This window comes from Aythya marila, assembly GCF_965140915.1.
Source record: "Aythya marila genome assembly, chromosome: 2".
NCBI classification, from domain to species: domain Eukaryota; kingdom Metazoa; phylum Chordata; class Aves; order Anseriformes; family Anatidae; genus Aythya; species Aythya marila.
The window spans coordinates 122,930,692-122,954,065 of NC_139043.1; the positions used below are offsets into that span (position 1 = coordinate 122,930,692).

The window sequence follows — 23,374 nt, forward strand, 5'->3', positions numbered from 1 at the left end:
TCTCATGACTTCGCTGGCTTCCGGGGCAGAGAAGGGGAAGAGGGGGAGCAAGAAAGCAAGAGCAATTAGGGTCATGAAGAATATGGCACTGTTCATGTTACATCTAAAAACTATACTTTGCCTTCTAAAAATTTTCCTCTAGAAAGCTGAGAGTTGTCTTGACAGCACAGTTTACAGTGTCTGATTTTTTTTTTTTTTTTTAAATTTTTATGGCATGCTATGAACAAAATTTAAATACCAGTGCCAAGAATTAGGATGATTTACATCATTCTCTCCAGGGTGGGGCATACTCTGTTCAGTTAGAGGCTCATAATAGCCCCCATGCTGCTGAGCTGTGTTTATCACTATAAATTAAAATGTTTCCATTTCAAATCCTTTCAGCTCTTGAAGTGGGGATGGCTTGGGGGTTAGGAAGTGGGGTAGGGGTTCAAGTCCCGAAGGAATCAACTGTTTCCAGCACAACCACAGCTCCTGGCTCCTGCTTCATTCCTGTGAGCCTGAATGCAGCCATTCATCTAAAAAGCAATAGCCAGAGTAAAAGGAGAGTGCTTGACATCCTACCTTCTCTGTGTAAGTACCGCATGTCTTGTGACCCGTTTTCCAATGCGTTTACCTTGAAGCAGAGCCACACAAATGCACTTTTTGCACTTCTGTCTTGGAGGGCAGCATAGCAGTACCGAGCTGGGGATCAAGCTGGTCAGACACTCAACCTGTCGCTGGCAATTTAATGAATTTCAAATCAAAGCACGCTCGCAGCTAATAACATGATTCAGCTAGTTTGCCATCTCTTACCAGGACTACCCAAATCCAGATGTTCAGGAAAGTTTTGCCCAGACTCCACCAAAATCCCAAGACATTCCTGAAGGAGAGCCATATTTCTTATTATTCTTCCAGGGCTAAATTATCCTGCTCTGCAACAGTTTCCAGCAGCAAATGCAATCCTACCAGAGCCCAGCTAAAGCCAGTGCATTATTATTTATTACTTTTTTTTTTTTTTTTTTTTTTTAATATTTAAGCAGACTAGGGTAAAATTACCCCAAAGGTGCTAACAAAAATGAATATATTGTGTACAGTTTGCCAATATTACCCCAAGCTCCTTTCTTCTACACGAAAGGGGGCATATGCTAAAGAAACAAGACCTTTCTGTATGACCAAAGACAAAAGCTATAAGCTGCAATTTTTAATGCATTTCTTTCTCTGAAGTTACTTTAACTGCTGCAGGCAGAGTTCTCATATGGCTCCTGCAGCATCTAAAAGGAGATGTCCATAAGCAATGCTCTCACAAAACAAAGGTCTCCTATCAGCAGATAAAAACAGAAAGTTTAATAAAATCCTCTAACAATAATGTGTTGGAAGCATCAAAAATTGCTGGAGAATAGGTTTTCTGTTATTTATTTTACACAAGCATTAAGCAAAGGAATCAGCGTCTGCCACAGCATCGTGTATTTGCCTGCAAAACTACACACAGCCAGCAGATCTAACTTAAGGTTTGTAGTTCATTCTCAATGCTGTTTTTAATCGAAGATGTTGCAGCTTTGGAATGAAATAAAGCTTTAATACTGAAGCGCTATACCTTGCTCTCTCAAACAAAAGCCATGAAATAGCTTCCATCCATATTAGGTCATCTTCTAAGACCTGCAGAATTTTATTATTATTATTGCTACTATTATATCAGCAGCAAGATCCAGAGCTACAAGGAGTTGTGTTTACTTTAGTTCAACGCTCTGTTTTCTTAGTTACCTCAGAGTACTACTTAAAAGAAGAAAAAAGTAATTTTTGCTGAAAAGGCAGCAAAAGCATGGGCCTTCAGTTTTTTTTTTTTTTTTTTTTTTGCTGGCTGCTGGATACCCAAGTTTAAACACAGCTGCCAGAAAGATTGTGGTGGCCTCTAGTGGCTGTTTTTCCTAGCATCCCAAACTCATTACATGATTTGGCTCATAAGGCTGCATCTGCTCCACTTCCTGGCAGTCTTTGCTAGATTATTTTGAGTGGGGCAGTAGGGCAAGACAACGATACTGAGGAGCAGCTGGGGAAAGGCAGGACTTGTTAGTCTTCCCAGCTGCCATTTATGTATGTTATCTGCCAGTCCTCACCACCAGGTGCAGTTGAATTAGTGATCTGACAGCTACATCTACCCCTGAAGTAGCTGTGGTTCTTAAAATTATGCTTTTTCTATTGATTTTCTAACACAATTTCTTTTTAAGCTACAAGTGTGTCAATTGTAATTGACCCAATTGTAATGAACCCAAGAACCAGATGTGTCTTCATGGATGACTAATCTCCAATTAACATTTTCTTTCAATTAATTAGAGGATTTACAAGTTACAAATGCAGGATTTAAAAATAGCTAAACAGTTCTTTAGGAGAAAATCTCTGATTTATCTTGAATTGACTACAGAGAGCCTTGACTCTGGTGCCAACCCCTCCACCATGTAAAGATCAAACCCATTCAAAGGTAACATTTGTAGCACACATTTTCTACAAACTGTTCAACTTTACCTCTGGTTAAGGTAATCAGTTCCCTACCACCTTGCTTAGACCACCACTGGGGTGAACATAGAGGCTATTTATAGGATTGGATGAAATTTTATTCTTCTGTATCAGTGAACCTGAAGCCTACCGTCTTTAGAAACTGCTTAGCTGAAGAAGAGTGGAAACATCTGAATTTGACTTGTAAGCTCCCAGGCCACAACGGAAACTTCCCAGAAGGGCTTTTGGTGTTCTCTCCCTAAGTTTGTGGTTCCCCTCCCAAGCTTGGAAGTGCTACTCAGAGGACACAAAGCACTGCACAAGCATTACAGCAAACAAGCCGCACCTCCCTATGAGGGAGGACCAATGCACTTTCTCAAGTTGACAAATGTGAGAAACTCAACCTTGAATTCCTGATAAATTTTGTGCAAGCTCCAGCCTGAGCTATGGGACGTTCCTCTTCAGTCTATGATTTCCTGGTTGGGTTCATTGGTTAAAGTAAATATCCTCACAAAGAACACTGTATTTGTCTTTGACCATAAGTCTCTCTGGTATTGATACTGCTTGACTGTTAGCAAGCCTCCACTTCTGTAACAGACTATTCGAGAACAGTTTTAATTAGATACTTTTTATTATGATATCCAGGAAAACGATAACAAGGTGATTGCTTATTACAGCTTCCACAGATTGGGGCTCCGGGCCTTACTGGCCTGGGTACACACGCACACACACACACAAAAGACAACCCTTGCCACAAAGAACTTACAATCTAAATAAACAAAACAAAGGTAATGATGAATCTAAGAAACAAAGAGGAGGAATCACCTGCGTGAGAACACAAGATAGTTTTGGCTTGGCTTCTTGCCTGAAGTTTGAGAGCTGAAATTCCTACCCTGTTACAGTATTCCCAACACCACGGACTGATTTTTTAAAGCTGTCCATTACAATGCAAGATACATTCTTCAACATTTATAATCGACATAAGAAGTCACAGACAAAGATCAACATCCTTGACCATAATTTCCCAATATCTTTGTTGTGTACAGCAAAACTACAATCCAGAGATTCAGAAATACTAAGTGCCATGAGATGCAACAATAGTGAATGAAATACGGAAAGCTTTGAGACTAATGAAAACATCCAGGAATACCAATTTCTCCCAGAACAGTCAGGACTCAGCAACCCCCGCCCCCCAAGTATATCAAATTGTATAACATTCTTGTGTGGGGAATGAAGAAATGACAACTGCATTGTGCTGCATGATCGTGCCTGACCTTAAACATTAACCACAATAAATAAGGAGAAAAAAATGAATACTGATGAGCTATCAAATTATACAGCTACACCTTAGATGCTCTGATTCTGCAAAAAAAAAGTTTCAAGCATAAGAAGGAAAGGAGTTGTCATTTCTGGCACTCACATCACAAGTTTGCCAGTCTCGAGACAGATAAAAATAAAGCATTTGCAGGTACCCAAAATAAAAGTGACAGGACACATAGCAAGAGATCAAGAGCAAATGCCTTAGATTCAAAACTAGGTAGCACATTTTTTTTTCTTTTTAAACCTGAAAAAGGAGTTGTTGACTTTCTTCTTGTCAACATCAAAAGAACTTCTCTAAGAGGCAGACAGAAGCCTACTGCAGCTGCAGCCCAGGACTCCTCATCCATCATTCACAGAAGGGGAACCGACAGTTGTAGATGCTAATAGCAGTTCCGTTTCACTGACAGAAAGGCACTTGCTAGCTGAATGTGAGCTATATTCAAACACCTCACTTGAAACATGAGTTGTATCAAAATGTATTCATCTTAAAGAGTTTCAGGTCCCATTAAACAGGTTCCGATGACACCCTATATATTGCTTTGATGTGCTGCTTTCTCCTTGCATGTTTGCTCCAGACACACTCAGGCACTGCTTCTATTTTAGTTCTGAAAAGTACACCAAATTCCTTAACGTGTACAGAGCTAGGCTCATCAGATCCTAAACTGAGTAGTTCAGGGAGCAGTGAAAGAAGGGGACAGCAATGAGAAGAGGGTATACCCCCTCCCAGAGATCCATCACAACAATCTACAGAGGAAAAAATCAAACAAACAAACAAACAAAAAAAAAACAACAACCAAAACAAACAAGCACAAGCTAATCTAGTGATCTAAAGATAATCCACGTCTAACAGTGTGAGAAAGTCATATACAATGAACAGACGATAGCAGATGTCAGTCCTTCAAAGAGTCCTATTCTTTCCAAAGGATCTCTCCTAAGTTTTCCCCCAAAGCCTTAATTTTGTTGGACATTGTTATACCCAGCCCAAGGAATAATCTAAGCACTTGCCTAACAAGATGACTAGTAAGTACTACAGCCTGCAGGCATTAAACTACCATCCACCGGAATGCAGCGTGCCCTGCATGCAAACTCTCAGCATGCCTGTAAATGATACGAATATCATGACTGTCTCTACTTGGTGGTGTTCAAGTCCCTTCAATACCGAAATTTTCCACACAGAACATTAGGCCAGCAATGACCAACATGGACAAGACTGCCTATTGATCCTGCTGATCCCCACCTTCTAGAATGCAGGTCCAAAGGGCTGAGTCACAAACAGAACAAAACTGAAGTATGACCTAAAAATTGGCTAGCCAACTTTTTGAGAACAGAAAAATAAACCCAGAGAAACTGAATAACCCTCCCTCCCACACACCTAGATAGAAATACAATGCAGTTCTTGCGAAGCTCTCTGGAAGACCTACTTCAATACATAAAGGGTTCACGTAAACAGAAGCTGCAGCTTCCGGGCTGTTAAGGAAAGCAATCTTAGTCCTTGATCCAAGAGAAACTATGTTTTCAGAATTCCTATTTCTACATTACCAGTACCACCTTCCGCTGCTTGGAAAAACAGAAGCTGAGACAGATAAAAAGCATTTCAATAGAGAATACTGATTATTTCCCTCTCACCACAATACCTGGCAAAAGAGCCCATAAATACTTTAACAGTTTGGCATGCCAGAGCTACCAGATGGCCCAGTTTCCTTCTAGTACTGAAAACTGGAAGGCCTTCAATAAGGTCTCCCATCTTTTACACATAGTGTAATCTACTGTCATTTTCAACCACCAAAAGCGCAGTTGAAAGGGGTGTAGTTGCCTTGATGCACGTATTCCTGGCATCTTTTCTTCTTCCTTATATATAAATACTCGTGTACCTCCAGGATTACTATCAGGCAACCAATCCAGCAGAGAAGCAACCAAGCAAAAATGTCAGGTTTCAGCTGCACCAGCTCCCTGATCAAGCCGACTGTGCAACCAGAAGGGCTTGTGCTAGAAAAAGGGAAGAGACAGGATCCCGTATTTTGGCAGCAACCTACACTATTTTCAGTTCAGTGCAGCCATGAGAATGGCTCCCTTCCCTCCAACATCAAATTTTGCCCTTGACAAAACTGCTTCAGGTGCAGTTACTTGGATACTTGCGTGGAACAAAAGGCCTGGAGATGTACTTTAACCCTTTTTACAGAAGTCTTATTACTTGTATCTTATTACTTTGTACACGCTACTTACTAGAATTCTGGATAATGCAATTCTATTAACACAACTAAAATTCTCAAAGAAACTAAGTATTTAGGAAAAATATCAAATGCTTAATAGCTACCGAATTTCCAAATACATTATCCCAACATATATCATTTACTTTCAGCATATTGTAACAACATAGCCTATGCATTTTCTCTGCACAACAAACTTGATTGTTCCTAAGTCTGAGCATGGGATCACCCAAAAGGCAGTATTTGTAAAGTGCCATCTTCCTGAATAATTTACATGAGAAATCTATTTATTTATTTATTTTTAAACTAGCCACAAGGAGAAAACGTCCAGGTAAGAGCAAAACCTGAAAATTAATTTCAGCTGCTCTGCATTCCGTTTGCACTTGGAAGTTGTATATAATTACTTAGTAAAAGTAAAGTCCTGGCTTTGATAACAAATCCTGGCACATAACCTGAACATACATTTAGAGCCAAAGAGTCTTGAAATCATCTACTGCAAGTCTTGAAAGCATTCTGACAAGGCAGAGGGGCCTTAAGAAAATAGAATAAAAACCCTAACAACAGTCTCTATGAATCACTCAGTTCAAATCCATCTAACATGGACAAAGCCTTCTTTCTGTGGGATCTAGTAATTCACCACGATAAATAACTACAGCCTAAGCAAAATTTTTTATTAGGCATAAGAATATTACAATAAGTTCTTCAGTCATTTCCACTTCTGAACTTCCTGATTCCATAATCATGAAAACATGATTAGACAACTTAATCTTCCAGCTTACTGGACCCCAGATTACAAAGAGCCAAAATGCAGTAAGAGTTGAAAAGCAGAATTTTAAGCAACTCAAAAGCAGTTGTCCAGGCAAACAAGAATGATCTTATGCCAAAGCAGATAATAACAAATTGGAAATAGAAGTCTCAAAATCTTCTAAATTCATGAGGGTTTCCACCCTAAGGAAGAAATTTAAAAATTATTGCTTCTGCAGGAAGTCAAGAATGCCTCCTCCCAAACTCTAAATAGGGATTTTTAGGTATGACACAAAAGATGAAAGAAACTGGTGTTCAATACTCTGTTCAAACCCAAGAACAACAGAAATAATTCTCTATTACTTGGCACAAAGCATCAGCTACTATAAGGCAAGGATGAAGATTAAGTCATCACGGAAATAAAAGTTCTTTTTGTAAAGTTCAAAGGCCAAGAACATCCATAAGGCCAACAGGAGACAAAAAGCAATGTCAATATTAACAGGCAGGAATATACTCTTCTGAAGTTTTTGGAAGAGAACCTTAAGTTTACATTTCAAGACTCCTGTGGCAAAGAATGAGCTTTACAGGAAACAGTTTGCCTCAGGGAAACAACCACCAGACTCCAATGTCTCAAAGAGCTCAAGAAGTACCTTAAAAGCTCTCTTCACAATTTGTTCCTCCACCCCTTATGATTTTGACAGCACCAAGACAAACAGATTATCACAAACAAACTGATTTAGAGTCAAAGTACCAGACAAGAACTTTAAATATTTGCCCCTTTTGGCTTAAGGTACAACTTGAGAGAGCAAGGCACAGAATCTATGAAGGTCTTTGTTAGAAATATCAGACATGAAACATGATTTTGTGCAGTATTTAATGTATGCCATTCCCCCAACATTTCTGAATTCCAATTTTCCAGTTTCATGGTCAGATCGGATAGACTCACAGTTGTGCTACTTGAGTTTTATTTCTGCAGATCAATACATGATATAACTACTTCTACTGAAGCAGACTGGGTGTATTTCAGGGCATGCTGCCCCAGAGCTCTCAAGTTAAGCAAGTCCAATTCTGTCAAGTCCACTTCAGGAGCTGTGAAGCAAGCACTCAAGAACTGTGACTTAAATTAGCTGACACATGTAATAAATTATACTGTAATAACTCTAAATAGCACTATATGATTGAAGAATGGATAGTTACATGTAGTCAAGATTTTGTACTAGAAATGTTTATTCTGTATAGTAAGCAACCAAACTGTATAAGATACAGAATGCAGATTTATTATTTTTTGGGGTATAAACTAAACTATAGTAACAGTTTTAATTAAACTATTTTATTTATCAGGTTGATTGCTTATAATTACTCCTACTCAATCAATAAGCAGTCTAATACTTGGGTTAACTTGAAAGCCTGATTTAGCAACTTCTTAAGACTGAATAAAAATCTTTAACTCGTTCCCAAGTTGAATTACTCCCATTACAAAAGGATACAGAGGAAAAACATTAACTGCATATTAAACTGGAAAATCAACTGGACAAGGCTTCACATTTAATACCATTATGAAAGACAGATAACGGAAAAAATCTTAAATTAAGATTTTTCCAGCTGTAGCAAAGGGCACAATAAACCAGTTTTAAGAAGTTGTAGCTTTTAAATATTCTTTCATAAAAATATATATAGGAGAAATCAAACTATTTCCTAACAGAGGTAAAACAAAGCAAAGCAGTTAGAATAAAGGAATGTTTGTCAAAACTTGATCCATTTATCTAACAAATTCCCTCTTCACAGAGCATTAAATGCCTCCTAGAACAAGCACAACGACACACTGTAAGAACCTCCACCCTCTAAAATCAGAAAGACAAGTTTTCAAAGAAGGTCCAACGCACACCAATTCTCCAAGATATGTACACTTTTAAAAGCACAGACGGGAGTTAACAGTGCTACTCAAATGAACACTTTCAATGACATGCACTTTCCCTTCTAATTTTCAAGTGCTAAAGCTGTATCTCAGAAAGGTTTTTTGTTCCTTTAAGGATATTTCTAACCAACAAGCAATAAGACTCTGCAACATTTCCAATTAGTTCAGTTTTGTTTTAATGATATGGGGCAGTTCTTAGAGCAGACATTGTGTAGCCAATAACTACAAAATAAAAAGGTTTACTGATGTGGTCTTAGAATTCCAATTTGAATTGTGAATTTGAATCAAGGTAATTAACCAAAAAGCTAGAATATCTGCAAATGCACACTAAGTTTTCACTTGATTTTGCAATACTTCTTGAAGAACTTGGAAAAAGTGAAGTTGGTAAACAGTATATATCACCAATATTACAAAAACTGGAAAGAAATAATACATTGCATCAGTGATCCTCATTAAGTGAAGTTATCATCACAGTAAGTGTTTAAAAAAGTGTCAATGTTATTTAAAAAGTGTTGTGACCCCCCCACCCCCCCCAAAGTGTTTGTAGACAGATAAAGATAAACCTTTTTTTCTTAGTCAAAATGGCTTTTAAAAAAAGTTTCACAAAACAATAGCAATAATCAAAAAACATGATTTGTATTTTCTTTAATCTATAACATCTCTAGTGCTGAAGGGCCATCCATGTAAAAAGCAGATTCTTTGGGGACATTAGTCAATTAACTTAATAAAACCCAGTTTTACGAGGATTTATCCTTCCTGCTGCGAGGCGAGTCTGCTCCATTTGAGGTCACTGTTCCATTTATTCCATTTTCTAAAAAATAATAAAAATATAATATGTATTTTTCAAGTAGAATAAGACACTTTATTATTACATTTTAGTAGGCCCTACACAAACAATGTTAACTTCTTTTCTGATGCGTCTTATTTGTTACATCTCAACTTTTATGATGCAATAGTACAATGAAGCTTTTACGAAGTTCAGAATTTAAAGTTTACTATGAAAACTGAAGGTCCAGTTTCCTGACATGACAAATATTGAAATGTTTGCATTATATTACATCTAAACTGAAAATCAAGATTAGCTGTAGTATTTTAGAAGGTATTTTCTTACAAAGAGAAATATTCAACCTGTAGATGAGACGATCCTATGTAGTTTTGGGATCATACAGTATATACAGTTCCCAGGTATAAGTCTCAACCATTTTCCCACCTGTTTTATTAATATTTGATAAAACTGCACTGTTTAACTTACCTTTACAAGCTTTTTTTATATGTAGGAAAACTGTGTATGTGTATATATGTATAAATAAGAGTTTAATTAATCCTATACTTTAAAAAACATAGAAATCATTTATGTTCTGAAGAAAATATTTGAATAGTTAGACTTGAGAGAAGTATGGAAAGACTTCAAGCACAAGACTGGACACCCATGTAAGAACACAATGGAAGAACCTGTTACCAGCGGTAGCTCTCATATTTCAATCCAAATTCTCGACCTAAAAGGTCTTAACAGTTTTAGTACGTGCAGATACCATGTTGTTGAGTATTTCATAGCAAACATTTGCACTAAAACAATGACCCAACATCTACAGATACATCACACACACAACAGAGTAAAACAGAGCAACATGATACCACTGTGAATTAAAGTATCCTCTTTATTTAATGTCACCACGACCCATGGAAGCACAGCTGTTGCCTGACAGTAACCAAATTTACAGAACAGATCTGAAGAGCAGAAGTGCACAGTCAGCTCTACTGCCTGCTGCTTACATCAGGCTCTGATCATTCAGCATCATTCTGATTTCAAGCAATTGCTGTACCTGTCCATACAAATGACTGGTTAAATTCACATTTTCCATATCCAGGTGTGTTGCAGATCACAACACAAAAAGAACTGCTGGCGTTCCTTCTTCCCTCACTACACCCAATACTCCCATTTATGCAAACAAGCAACTAAACAGAAGTAATGAAAAATAAAACAAAAATCAGAAACGTATATAAGAAAGAGACTGGTCACAGGTCTACTTAGTCCTACAGGAACAGTTCAAGTCTGCTTAACTTTATTTGGTTGTAAATGACACCACCCTTGTAAGTTTATGTCTTCAGATTCCTATCAAAAAGTTGGGGTTATTCTTGATTTACAAAGCTTACAAATGATAAGCTAGACCCAAGCCAGCCAACTGATATTGCATTTCTTTAAAGAGATAAGTAAAAAGTAAAGTAAAAATAAAGAACAAAAATATTTATTTTGGGGTTCCCCTGGGTATCCCACATACATGATCAGAATTTTTCTGCTGTCACTTCTTGATTTTGGCACAGTCCAAAAGCAAGATACTCTGTGCCCTGTATCCCAAAATCTATCTAGCCAGCCAGATAGAGAAAAAGACTGCTTTAAACACACCTTCATTGACTATATTACTTCTCAGAAACACCAGTTTGCTGCATCCTATTCAAGTGTTCTGAACAAATAACGTTACAGGGATCTTCAGATTAGAAGAATCTGAAACACCTTTGAGATTTTAAAGTTCTTTTTTTTCTTTGCATTTAAAATTAGCTGCAAAAATTCCTCAGTCTTTAAGAAAGTTTTAGCTCAATTATGTTGAGAATTAAACCACAAATCAAATTAAATGTTTTTTTTTCTATTCATTTACCTCTTTCAAGTCTCTACTCAAGTTGAGTGAAAAACAGCAAATTTGCCAAATTACATGAATGAAAGTTTCATTTTCAAGATGTTTAAAAGCTGTATTTTTAACTCACTGATTAAAATGCTATTTACGTTTACATTTTATGGATATTTCTATTTAACTTTTTAAATGAGTTCCACAAAAAAAAAAGAGTAAGACGTAACAAACATTAAGCTCAGATTCAGTGTGACAACTACACAGTAAAATAGGCTCACTCAATAAAAAGGGAAAGTCCAACCATGTTTTTCTACTGCTATCATATAAACATTTTCAAAATCTACACAACCAAACCAAGACCAAACAAAAAAAAACAAAAAAATCACTGTCACCTGAAGTACTTTTATGTTAGCATTGGGCAGTAAAAGGAAAAAAACTACAACAACAATCACCAAGTCGTGCTAATAAAAACGATCAAAAAAACCTCCAGAAATACGCTATTATGCACGTGATTTTAATATAAAGAAAAACTTATACATGTAGGTTGAAAATTTACCTATGATCATAAATCTCAGTATAACTGTTTTTATACACTAAGTTCTACGTATCAAAAAAGTGGAACAGGTTGGCAACAAACGATCATGGGTAAAAAGTTTTTGTGGTGACTCAGTTTCAAAAAAGCGCAGAAACTATTCAAGCTAACATTTAACTAAAGAGAAATTTAACAGCATAACAGAAACATTTATTTATTTACTTAAAGAGAATACATAATTTTCCTTTGAGGAAACTAGGCAGACTATTTGTCTTTCTTGCCCTCTTCATAAGAGGAATTTGACATAATCGAAAGGTCAAACCAAGAGCCATTAATACAAAGGTTTAAAGTAGTAAGCAGTTATTACCTTCCTTTTTTTTTTTTTTTTTTTTTTTAAAAAAAAGGCATAATATTTTTATTTTTAGTAAAGACGGTCAAGCATAAGCTTATTTGCTGGATCATCAAACCACCTTCCCCTAAAACCTGAGTTTAGTGGCACTAAAAAACTTACTTGAAACTCATTGCAAGAAAAATTTAGAAGTATATGATTAATGAGAACATCTAAAAATGTGTCTGTTCCCTTTTTATAACTGAACAAAACATAAGCATGACACATTTTGCACAAGTAATAAAATTAGATCTTATAAAATCCAATCCTGCATTAACTGAAGAAATAGTAATTCTTTCGTTCAGTTAATTAGAAGAGAAAACCAAACCTTTTATTACAGATGACTCACGTTCATATTTTCTTAAATAGAAAAGAATTTTCACTAATACTGTTTTATAACTGACTCGTCTCACCTGAGAGCTAAACATAAAAAGTTTAAGCAACTATATCAAAAAGGGCTCTCTGTTACTTAAAGTTGTTTTTTGAGAAGTCAAAGCAACAAGAAACCTGAAAATACCAACCTCTTTCTTTTCTGGAGGTCTTTCCTTTAGCCGTTACAAACTTCTTTTTCACTGTCTGAGGCTGGGAAGAAGAATGTTCTCTCCATCTCCGAAGCTGGAAATTAATGAACTTCCACATCATAAATGCTTGAGCCATGCAGATGGAGGCCAGCACACTGATTCTAGGGGAAGGAAAAAAAAAAAGACAAAAAACACCAGATATAAAAGTTTATCAATATGTTCATCTTGTTCAAAGTGGAAAGAAAAGTAGAATAGTGCCTCACACAGTTTTTTAGATGTCAGAAACAGCTTATTTTACTCAGGTTCCACAAATGCATTAGAGTGATTCTTTCTGGATTACGCATAAGTAAATGTTCTTACATTGGCAATGTAATTTTTATTTGTATTTAATTCATTAGAAGGACAGATGATTGATTATACTTATAGATTTCTCACCTGTAGAGTGTAAATTATTCACTTTATTGTTACTTTACAAGTTTGTTACTGAAGCTACTATTGATCCCATTAGGTGCAAGAAAACATTTAATCATTCAGTACTAGCATGAATACCACACAGTTTATATTGTGTATTTAACACAGGTTTATAGCTCATGCTTAAGAACCATTCCAAGTTTACTGTACCTAACAGCCAGGATGTTAAAGTTTCCAGTACTGAAATTCAGCTGTTGATCTTCTGCTCTTGCCAGTCCAAAGCCAAAAGTGAGGACTGAAAGAATCAAGGTGAGAAGCCTTCCCAAAACAAAAAGAACTGCCCACAGTGAAAATCTACAAAGAAAAATATCACAAACACTATTAGAATTCTCTGTTCACACCACCACAAGGACTAACAATGCAAATATTTATTCTTAACTATGTGAATTCATCTGAGAACTTGATTAAATTCATTATTTTGTTCTTACCCTAAACTAATGTTGATTTCCAGTACTCAAAGACAAAAAGAAAATCCCAGCCTAGCGATTTTTTCCTATGAGCCAGAACTATGTTCTGAAAATTATTTTCAACTCAACAGAAAGTGTCTGTCATTGCTACTAGAATGTAAGCATGTTCCTACAAAACTGATTGCATTAGCAACTTATGCTGTTGCCTTCCCTATGAGAGCTGTACATGAAAACGTTTTTTTTTTTTTTTTTTTAAATAGTGTGAGACTTGATTTCTGTTTATACAGCTACTAACATTTACTTGTATAGGTGAATAAGTGAAAATAAAGAACAACGGTGTTTTAAAGACGTGAATACTAAAATGAGTTTGGAGAACTGTGGCTTCTAAGGAAATACTGAATGAATTTCCTTGTAATTTTGGCTTCTGGTTAAGTTAAATGCATGAGGCTCGTGAGACGGAAATGACCACTTACCCTTTCTGGTATCTTTCATCACTGAAGTAGAAAAGACGGGATATGTGGAAAAGAAATTCAACGAAGTAATGCAATACCAGAAGAACAAGTCCAAGATGGGTCAGACTATAAAAGCAAATAGAACAAGCATTCAAACATTTTGTTAGACGTTTAAGACAGTGATTGAAGACTGCAAAACTCTACAACTGACTTACTTTAGGAGATAGGCTCCAGCAATATGAAAGAGATAAAGTCCAATGTATACAATCTGGCGAAAGATATCCTCCTATTAACAAGAAAAGAAGTAATTATATATTATACATGATGTCATACATTATTTTACAATGTTATACGTTACTACAGAATATTTCCTAGTCTTGGAAATTATTTTTGTCTTCCCAGCTACCTTGATGTGGCCTGTTCTGACACTGAATTACTCAGCCTGGATCTTCTAATTACACACATGACTTACCACGTGTTATTGGTAAGTAAGCACTATCTCACATACATTATGTGAGAAGATGCATGAAGAAGATGCTTTTTAGAATGGCAATTTTTTCTTTGATATTACTTATCTGAATTTGTACTAGTTATTACAATACTTGATTAGTATGTGTTATTGTATCTTCAGAAAACTTTCTTCAGTTCTACGTGTTTTTGCTCAGATTCTGTCAGATCACTACAGGAATAAAATGAACCAAAATGAAGAAGTTTACAGGTGTTGACATCTGTTTTAAAAAATTCAAGATTTTAGCCAGCCTCATTCAATCACGTGCTTCATAGAAGCGAAGTAATAAAGAGGAAGAAACATGAAAGAAAACACAAACAAGCAGTGTATGGAAAGCAAAAGGTACCATCTGTGAACAGAAGAATCACTGCAGTGGACTATTATTGTGACCTAGTGTTTCTCTTGAAATGGTATGTAGAGTTGTATGCATTTGTGCTCAAGAAATCCCTATTTTTCTGAAAGATTCCCTAAGCTTCAAGTAAGGGGCTTCAGTTTTGTCTTGTACATATGTAAATTAAAAATACAAAATTAATCTTGTAAGATCTGTGTTATGTTTGCAATACTCCACCTCAAAACCAACAAAAGCTCAGAATGAAATGCTCACTTGTGACAACACCTAACAACACACGTACAGAGGTACAGAGAAAACAGATGAAAACCTTTAAATTATCCGGAAAAAAAAAAAAAAAAAAAAAAAAGTTGTATCAGGCCAATCAAGAGTAGTCAGTACAAATACTCAGGTTCTCCAAGCACTACTAGTACAAGCCTTTTGCATTCTATTTTCAGAACCAAGGCAACACTTAAATAGCCCATGCTGCCTGCTTAAACAATTGTCAAGAGACTTATGGCCTACTGGAAAAATGCAGGTGGGTCTCCACTACCATACAGACAGCTGAGTTGAGAACCCTTTTTTCACGCTTTTTATGTTAATAGATGACTAACCTAAGTAAAAAAAGCCAATTCTTTCAAGAGAAAAAATACGGCAGAGATGCCAAGATAGGTGAGGTTACAGTGTGATGAAAGAAATATCAACTATGAACTTGATAAAATAAATGAACCATTACCCTTAAAATAAATCAACCATTACTCTTAAAACTAAATGATATAGGCTAAAATTCTAAGCAGTGACCCAACAAAACACTACTGTGGAATATACAGCATTTTTGACAGCTTTCTTAAAGTTACATTAAAAGCAAAAACAGAAAAGCAACCAACATTTGGATATTAATTCAAATTGTACAGTTGTAACTAGCACAACAGGGGAGCGTTAGCTGAAGTGTCTGTAAAACATCAGTGTTTATACTGCTTGTGAACAGTATGAAAAAAAAGCACCTCATTACTATTTTCCCAAGTCTGCTCTAGGCTCTTAAACAAAGACCTATAGTTATATAACACGTATGTTTCATTTTCTTGAAAAAAAGCAGAACTCTGACAGCAGAGACTCAGTCTAGTCACAGAGCAACAAGAGAAGAGTTTAAAAAGGAAACTGTGCATACAAAATGAGCCTGAGGAAAGAACATGCAAAGAGACTACTTAAATTGGTCAAGGTAAGTAAAAGATGTGCTACAAAAACCTGCAGGAAACTCAGTGTTAACAGTTGAATTCTGAGAAACCCAAGAGAGAAAACTCTCAGGTGGCAAGGGTGCTGTAAAAATCCACCATCAAAAAACTCAATACAAAACTATCTAAAAATTCTGCTGAGGACAGTGGTATTTATAACAAATCCTGGTGTTTAATGTTGTTTGGATTTACCAAATTATTCGCTGCTTATTTTCATCACCTGTATTGTGATTCGTGAAGCAATTCTGTATTTCAAGACAATTAATTACAAGAATCTTGAAAAGAGATTGAAAAAAAAAAACAAAAACCTCTGATTTTTTTTTCCTCAAAGGAAAATTCAAACTCTTATAGTAGATGAAGTAGACCAGTAATTTGTATTTACACAACAGATACACTGTGTGATATAATATGATTATACTGCATTTAGAAATACAGGATTTAGTTGAGAAGTCATCAGCATTCTCACATAAACATCTGGGCACCCAAAATGCCAGTAAGAAAAAACTTAAATACACTGATAAGAACACGGTACGAAATGTAGCACATTGCTCTGGAAGTCCAAAAGAAATGCATCATTCCACTGCCAGAGTTGCTTTGTTTGGCATTCTTTCCATTTACATTTTGTACTTACTTTTTTGGTTTTCTGGAAGTACAATTCTGGAAAAGCATGAAACCAGTATGCCAACTGTAAGATGTAGAAAAACTTCATTTGAAACCTGCACAATATAGCAAGAATTGAGGAATATTACTTTTTATTAATGAACTTAAAATGTTTCAGAAACTTCATTGTGAACACATTTAATCAGTCCCTAAAAAAAGAAAAATAGAAAAAAGAAAACAAAGAAAAATATTTGTTGCCAGCCAACTCAATTCTCAGCAGCATTTCTAAATACCAAATAATAAAAATGATACAAATAAAACTCACAAACATGTAATTCCTTAAATTACTTGCAAAAACGTAAATTCCTTAAAGCATACAGAAAGATGACTCTATATTCTATAAATTAAAGGAGAATAAAGTTTCTCCACCAATGCAAAAAAAAAACAAAACGTCAGTGAGTTATAAACTACTAGTTTAGATTATTTACTCTACACAAATTGTATATGACATACCCTGAGTTTAAAATGCCAACACCCCTCTCCTCCCCCCAACAATCCTTTAAGGAAGAAGCCTTACGGAATCAGAGTGTGTGGGTAGTCCCTCCACAGAGAGGTTGGATCTGATATATAGTTCTCCTAAAACAAACAAACAAAATGAAAACTCTTGAAGTTACCCAGTGTTGTTACTTCCTAGTCAGAAATAACGACTGCACATAAATACACGTATTTACTTAATGTGTACACATACAATTATTGAGACACCTACACATAAGTAAAAGATTGATGTATTACCCCCAAAAAATACAAACAACAATTAAAAAAAAAAAAAGAACACACAAAAATGTATTACCTTAAAAGAAAAAAAAAAAGGCAACAAAACAAATCAAGTTCCCACTGAAGACGAAAAGAGTCCTTATGAGACAGAGGTCATTTCAGCATCATTACAGCTGCAAGTCTTCCCTTATAAACTGCTGACAAGCTATGAACATAACTAAGGGGTGTAAACTTTATTTAAGACATGTTATGTTACATTTTTTTTTTCCAAAAATTTTAAATTTCTATTATCATTAGATAGTTCTGCACTAAAGAACAGGCTACTACTACCAGGGAAAAATAATTTAGGAGCCTACAATAAATCAAATACTTCTCAGTAAGTGTCCAGGCATGTGGGAACAAAAGATGGCTTACCCCTCTTTTTTTTTTTTTTCTGAGGGAAGAAATGCTCTACAGCTGGGGATAAGCTCATACATGTGCAACTGCTAGGCAAAGGGCATGTCATCTGAAAGCACACGCTCACTTAAGCCTACAGCAACCTGTCCATATACCCACTCCATAGGCTGCCAAAATACTATATATGATGCTTTTTTTAAACATTTATTTTACAATAATGAGACAGCATTATTTTTTTAGAAGTTATACTTTCCTTTATTCATTTGACAGTAAATCCAATTAACTGAGACTAAGCAGAAGTCAAGCTCTCCGAATTTTTACTTATACTACCACTACCCCAGAATTCTGAAACCTGTCCCTGCTTTAATATTAAAACCAGCTAAAACCATGAGCTGAAAAGTTATTTATCATTATAAGAAAGTGAACTTGTGTTTGTGTTATGAGATTTCAAACAATGAAACATACTTACAGAGACGAGAATACTTGTGCCCCAAACACAGGAGAAAAGGTAGAATGCACTAAGTTGCCCAGACTCATTGAACTTGCTATGCTTTGTTTTTGAAAAGTGCATTTTCCTGTTAATTTTCTGCAATGAAAATCCATTGTTATTTACATGCTCTAGCACTTAGCATTTAAGTGTTAACTGCATTAGAATGTCTAAAAGTTTCAATGCATTGTCTTACCACTTTAATGCTTTAACGCACAAATTTACTTTTAAGTTAGTCATAAAGTCTAATTAAAAACCTGACAATTATCTTGATGAAAGGAATTAATATTTTGTACTTACATCCAATACGTACTCCTGAATAATAGCATGTATGATTATTGCTACAAGCATGTAAAAGAAAATTGTAGCCAAGTCTTTGATACCATAATGATACAGAGAGATTGTTTCTGAAGATTGTTCTTCTAAAAGACAGAAACAGAGTTAACTGTTAGACAATGATACAGTTTAATTGCTACCAAGTTTGTTTCTTAAAGTAAAACCTTTCAGACAGAAGTCATTTGCCATCAACTGAACAAATACAATTCAGATTAAACTGCCATCATGAGCTAGGTCACTAGAATCTATTTACAATTCTCTTCATCAAATCACAAACTAAACCTGATTCTGGAAGAATGCAATATAAAAATGAGAACTTAAGTGCACTTAGGAAGCTTACCCAAATGCATTGAAAGCAAAATATAAAGTTCTGTTAAACTATCACCTTTCCATTGACTAGCAAAAAAAATATTATAATCTGCAAAATCAGAATTAGAATTAACATGAACTTATCTACTAGCCTGACTGGGTTTTAGTATTAAGGATGAATCCAACAGAAAAGATACATCTTACCTAACATGATTCATTAAAAGTTTTACTTAACCTCTATTCAAAGTTAGTAATTCATCTTACTGTCAATTTAGAAAATACAGCACACTAACAAGAACACTGTCTCGTGAATAAACACCTGCAAGACACATACCTGTGGCAGGAATGGTAACATTATACTGAAGTGTAACAAAAATGACAGCTGCTTTTGCTGTAATCTGAAAAAGAAAAAACAGAAGTGCTGTAAAAATCTCATTAAAATAAGTTATATTAAAGTTATATTAAACTGAAAACTGGTTTTGGTACCCTTCCCCAGGGGTCCCCTCCTAAGAAAATGATCAGCTCACATTATCAAGCCATTTCATTTGACTTTCTAACAATAGAAGAGACTGCATGATCTCTACAGATCTGTTTACAGAAATAATTTCAAAATTTCTGCTTACAAATAGTATTTTCTATCTTAAAGTTATAGCACACATGGCAATTCTTTATCCAGTGCATATTATTCTTTATCCAGTGCATATTATTACATTAACAGCATGTACGATGTCCTGTAATTCCTAGACCACAATGTGTGCAGCAATGGATGAGAATAAACTTCATTTAAAATTACTTTTTAATTTGACAAATTTTGAGGGTTAGTATCATATTCCTAAACATGTAAGTTATTTGAAAAATGTGAACAATGAAGAAAAGGCATATAGGAAAGAGAACTGTGCTAGCTGCGTGCCAACTCACTACAACTAGCACTTGACCCTGGAGATCCCTTGGCAAAGAAAAATAAAAAGAACAAATACAATTTAGCAGTAGTTATACCACCCCTTTATGAGGGACAGCAAGAAAAATCAGAGTGAATGGAAGAGGAAGGGGAAATATGTTTGTTCTGAAGTCTTCCTTGGGCAGGGGTATGGCATCATAAAAACACACACACACACACAAAAAAAACAAAAACAAAAACAAACAAACAAACAAAAAAAGAACAAAAACAAAACAAAAAAAAAACAACAGCAGCAGTTCTTATCTGTCAGTAATCGTGAATTAATGTTTGTGTTTTTGACATCTTTGGTGAATCCCAACCAAGAGCACGAATCAACACAACAGAGCAGGAAATATTACCATGCTTTACAATGTTCATGATCTGATCTGTTTCCCACTGGTATAAAAATGTAGCATCATCCCTGCTTCATCTCAAGGATTAATAAAAAACATCTCTAAGATTCTTGGAAGGATGCCTTGGTATCTGAAGATAATCATTAGATTACTACCAGCAATTACCATCATTTAAAATATATTTTTTTCATCTTTTAAACTAGCACTTTGTAAACAAGCAGTAGATTTTCTGGGAATCCTTTAATACATTGTGGAGCGTTCACTTCGTGTAACTTCAGGGAACCTAACTAGTTTGCCTTCGTTAGCTGCCTAGGGCTTCCTATACATCAAGGGAGCTTCCAGAGGACAATCCAAAACATTAGTCAATTCTCAACTGCCCTTTGAAGGCTCTGTCAACCACTCCAAGTCCTAATTCTGTTAGTCAAATCATTAGAAGTACCTTACCATACCAACACTAACCAAACCAGGTGATTTCCAAGACCTATATCAAAGCATTTCAGAAATTAAAGCAATCTTTTCAAGCCACACCACAGCTGTACCGGCAAAGGCATATGGCTCTGCTATGCTGGGGTAGAAAACATCCTCAAGTGAAAACCTCAGCATATCCAACCCACTCAACACTTCCAGAGCTACCATTAACGCAGTAAATACAGTAACCCAAAAGTATACATGAATGGTATTGGGTTAGTCCACGTCTTTAACCTCAGACCCCACAAACCACCAAATAAGGGCTGTCTGCGGTGACTTTTGATAGCAAACCCAAACATAATGGCTTTCTTGGTGTGCCTTGTTTTTTCTTTTCCATATGTTGTTATTTTTACTCAACTCCACTTTAGGGCCGAGCAGCATCAAAGGCCGAATAGAATTACTCTGAAAACCATCCCCATGGCAAAAAAAAACACCCACAACCCTTCAACAAATGGCTTTTGGTGTATCAAGTGAACAGAAACGGACGCGTGGTCCTGTGACAGGCCACCCCTGGCAACATCTGGGCAACCACACAGGCAAATCCCCTTGCGGGGTCTCTCGAGAGAAAGGCCTAAAAAAAGAGTCGGTGTGGATCAGAAGCTAATTTCGAGGGGGTTTATTCATTTATTGATGTATTTATTTATTTATTTTAAACCAAGTTTCGTGGAGGCGGGGCCACCGTCCCGCCAGCCCCAGCTCCCCCCCCCCCCCAGCCGCCTCTCTCGGCGCTGGGTCGGCCCCGTCAGGCGGCGCGCGGCCCCGCGGCTCGGTGGGGGGGCGGTAAGCCACGTGTGCGCGCCCCGTACGTACACGTCACCGCTCCTGCGGGATTGGCGGGAGGGGTGCCGCAAGGCCTCACGGGAGCTGTAGTTCCGGCGGGGCCCGTTGGGGCAGCGCACACAAAGAGCGCGATGGGGCCGCAGCGGCAGGGCCTCGCCCCCCCCACCCCCCCCTCCCCTCCCCTCCCCGCTCCCTCCACCCCCTTCTCCCGCTTCCCCCCCCCCCCACCCTCCCTCCCCGGGCCGAGCGCGGCCGCGCACCCCTCCCCCGGCCCAGTGCCACGTCGCCCCGCCGCCGCCACGGAGGGACCGAGCGGAGCCGGGGCACGGCCGAGGCGGGCGGAGGGGGGCGTTCCCGGGGATGGCGCCCGGCCGAGCTCCGGGCTCCGCGCTCCGCACACGGCGGGGGCCGGGGGCGAGGCAGCCCCCCCGGGGGGTGTCCCGGCGGCTCCCGCAGGGCGTGCGCTCGGCGGGCAGACGGCAGCCGCGCTGCCCCGCGCCTCCCCTCCTCGCCTCGCCTCGGCTCACCTCGAACATGAGCCCCAGCAGGAAGATCATGGCCATGCAGGACACGATGTCGGCGTGGTTCTGCACGACGAACTCGTGGCTCAGCACCGGCGGGTTCTTGTTGCTCTTCTTGCGGATCGCCATGGTGGGCCGGCAGCCGGGCTCCGCCGCCTCCCCGCTGCCAGCGCAGCTCCTCTCGCCGCGGCCAGGAAGAGGCGGGGGGGGGGGGGGGAGGAAGGGGGAAGGAGGAGGAGGAGGAGGAGGCGGCCGCGCGGCGGGGGAATGGCAGCCGCCGCCGCTCCGCTTCACCCCGCCCCGCCCGCCGCGGCCCCGCCGCTGCCCGGCCGCAGGGAGCAGCCGCCGCCAGCGCCCCTGCCGGCCGGCGGGGAGCCTCCACCGAGCGGCCCCGGCGGTGCCCGGAGCCCCCCGAGGGCGGTGGAGGGGGGGGTGGGGTCCCGGCCCCGCGCACAAAATGGCGGCGGCGCGAGGCCGCCTGAGCGGGGCCGAGCTCCGGTACTGCTTCGAGCCCGGCTGCGGTCGCTTCTCGCCTCCCTGGCTCTCGCCGAGCTGTGTTTATCGTCAGGCCTCTCCCCGAGCTGCGGGTGGAGCGGGGGGAAAGCTGGGCTCGCCGGGGTTGTCACCGCTGTAGCTGAGGCGCAGCCTGCGGGTGCCGCGAGCAGGCGGCGGGCTCCCGGCGTCCCGTCAGCTTACGGCCCGAGATAACGAGCGTGGTCCGAAAAGTTGTCCGAGCAGAAGGGCAGGAAAGCTAAACGGGAAATAGGGAACGAGGGAAAGACATTAAAAGGGAGGTAAGACAGGTAAGATGTGGATAAAACAAAAAAATAAGCCACCCACTCCCAAAGCAGAAAGCTGTTTTGGACCCAATATAGGCAAATCTAAGAAGAGTCAGCACAGATACAGAAAACACAATAACCCTCCCTATAACTAGTATAACAAAATCATACTAGTTTTGTTAAAGCTTCCAGCTGACAGATATTCACAATGGATACGTGGAGATCAACCTCTAGAAAAGGTGTAGCTTATGGCTGAATTTAAGCATTGTCAGAAGGGGTTTTGCTGCCAGCTGCTAACGAATCCTGATGTTACGATGCAGCTATTCAGAACGGTTTTGCCTCATCAAAGCTGAAAGCAGAGCGTGCACCACAGACAGTCTATGTCTATGAACTGGTTTCTTTCAGTGTGGACCAGTGACTTGGAGATCGGGCTGCCTAGTGTAGGACCAGGCATCACATCTACTTTTTGATATGCCTGAACTTATGAATAAAAACTAACTATAAAAGAGGGAACTG

General features: G+C 38.4%; 1 protein-coding gene across 1 annotated transcript; it reads right to left on the reverse strand.

Moving 5' to 3' along the window:
* Positions 1–3,068: 3,068 nt before the first annotated feature.
* On the reverse strand, positions 3,069–22,287 carry TRAM1 (translocation associated membrane protein 1). Its single transcript, XM_082752998.1, has 11 exons — positions 22,086–22,287; positions 19,355–19,418; positions 18,676–18,797; positions 18,358–18,474; positions 17,296–17,354; positions 16,750–16,834; positions 14,266–14,336; positions 14,072–14,176; positions 13,342–13,485; positions 12,721–12,881; positions 3,069–9,466 (listed from the first exon to the last, which is right to left on the reverse strand). The coding sequence occupies exons 1-11, from the start codon at positions 22,206–22,208 to the stop codon at positions 9,393–9,395; spliced, it is 1,125 nt and encodes a 374-aa protein (XP_082609124.1). The 5' UTR covers positions 22,209–22,287; the 3' UTR covers positions 3,069–9,392.
* Between the last annotated feature and the right edge of the window lie 1,087 nt (positions 22,288–23,374).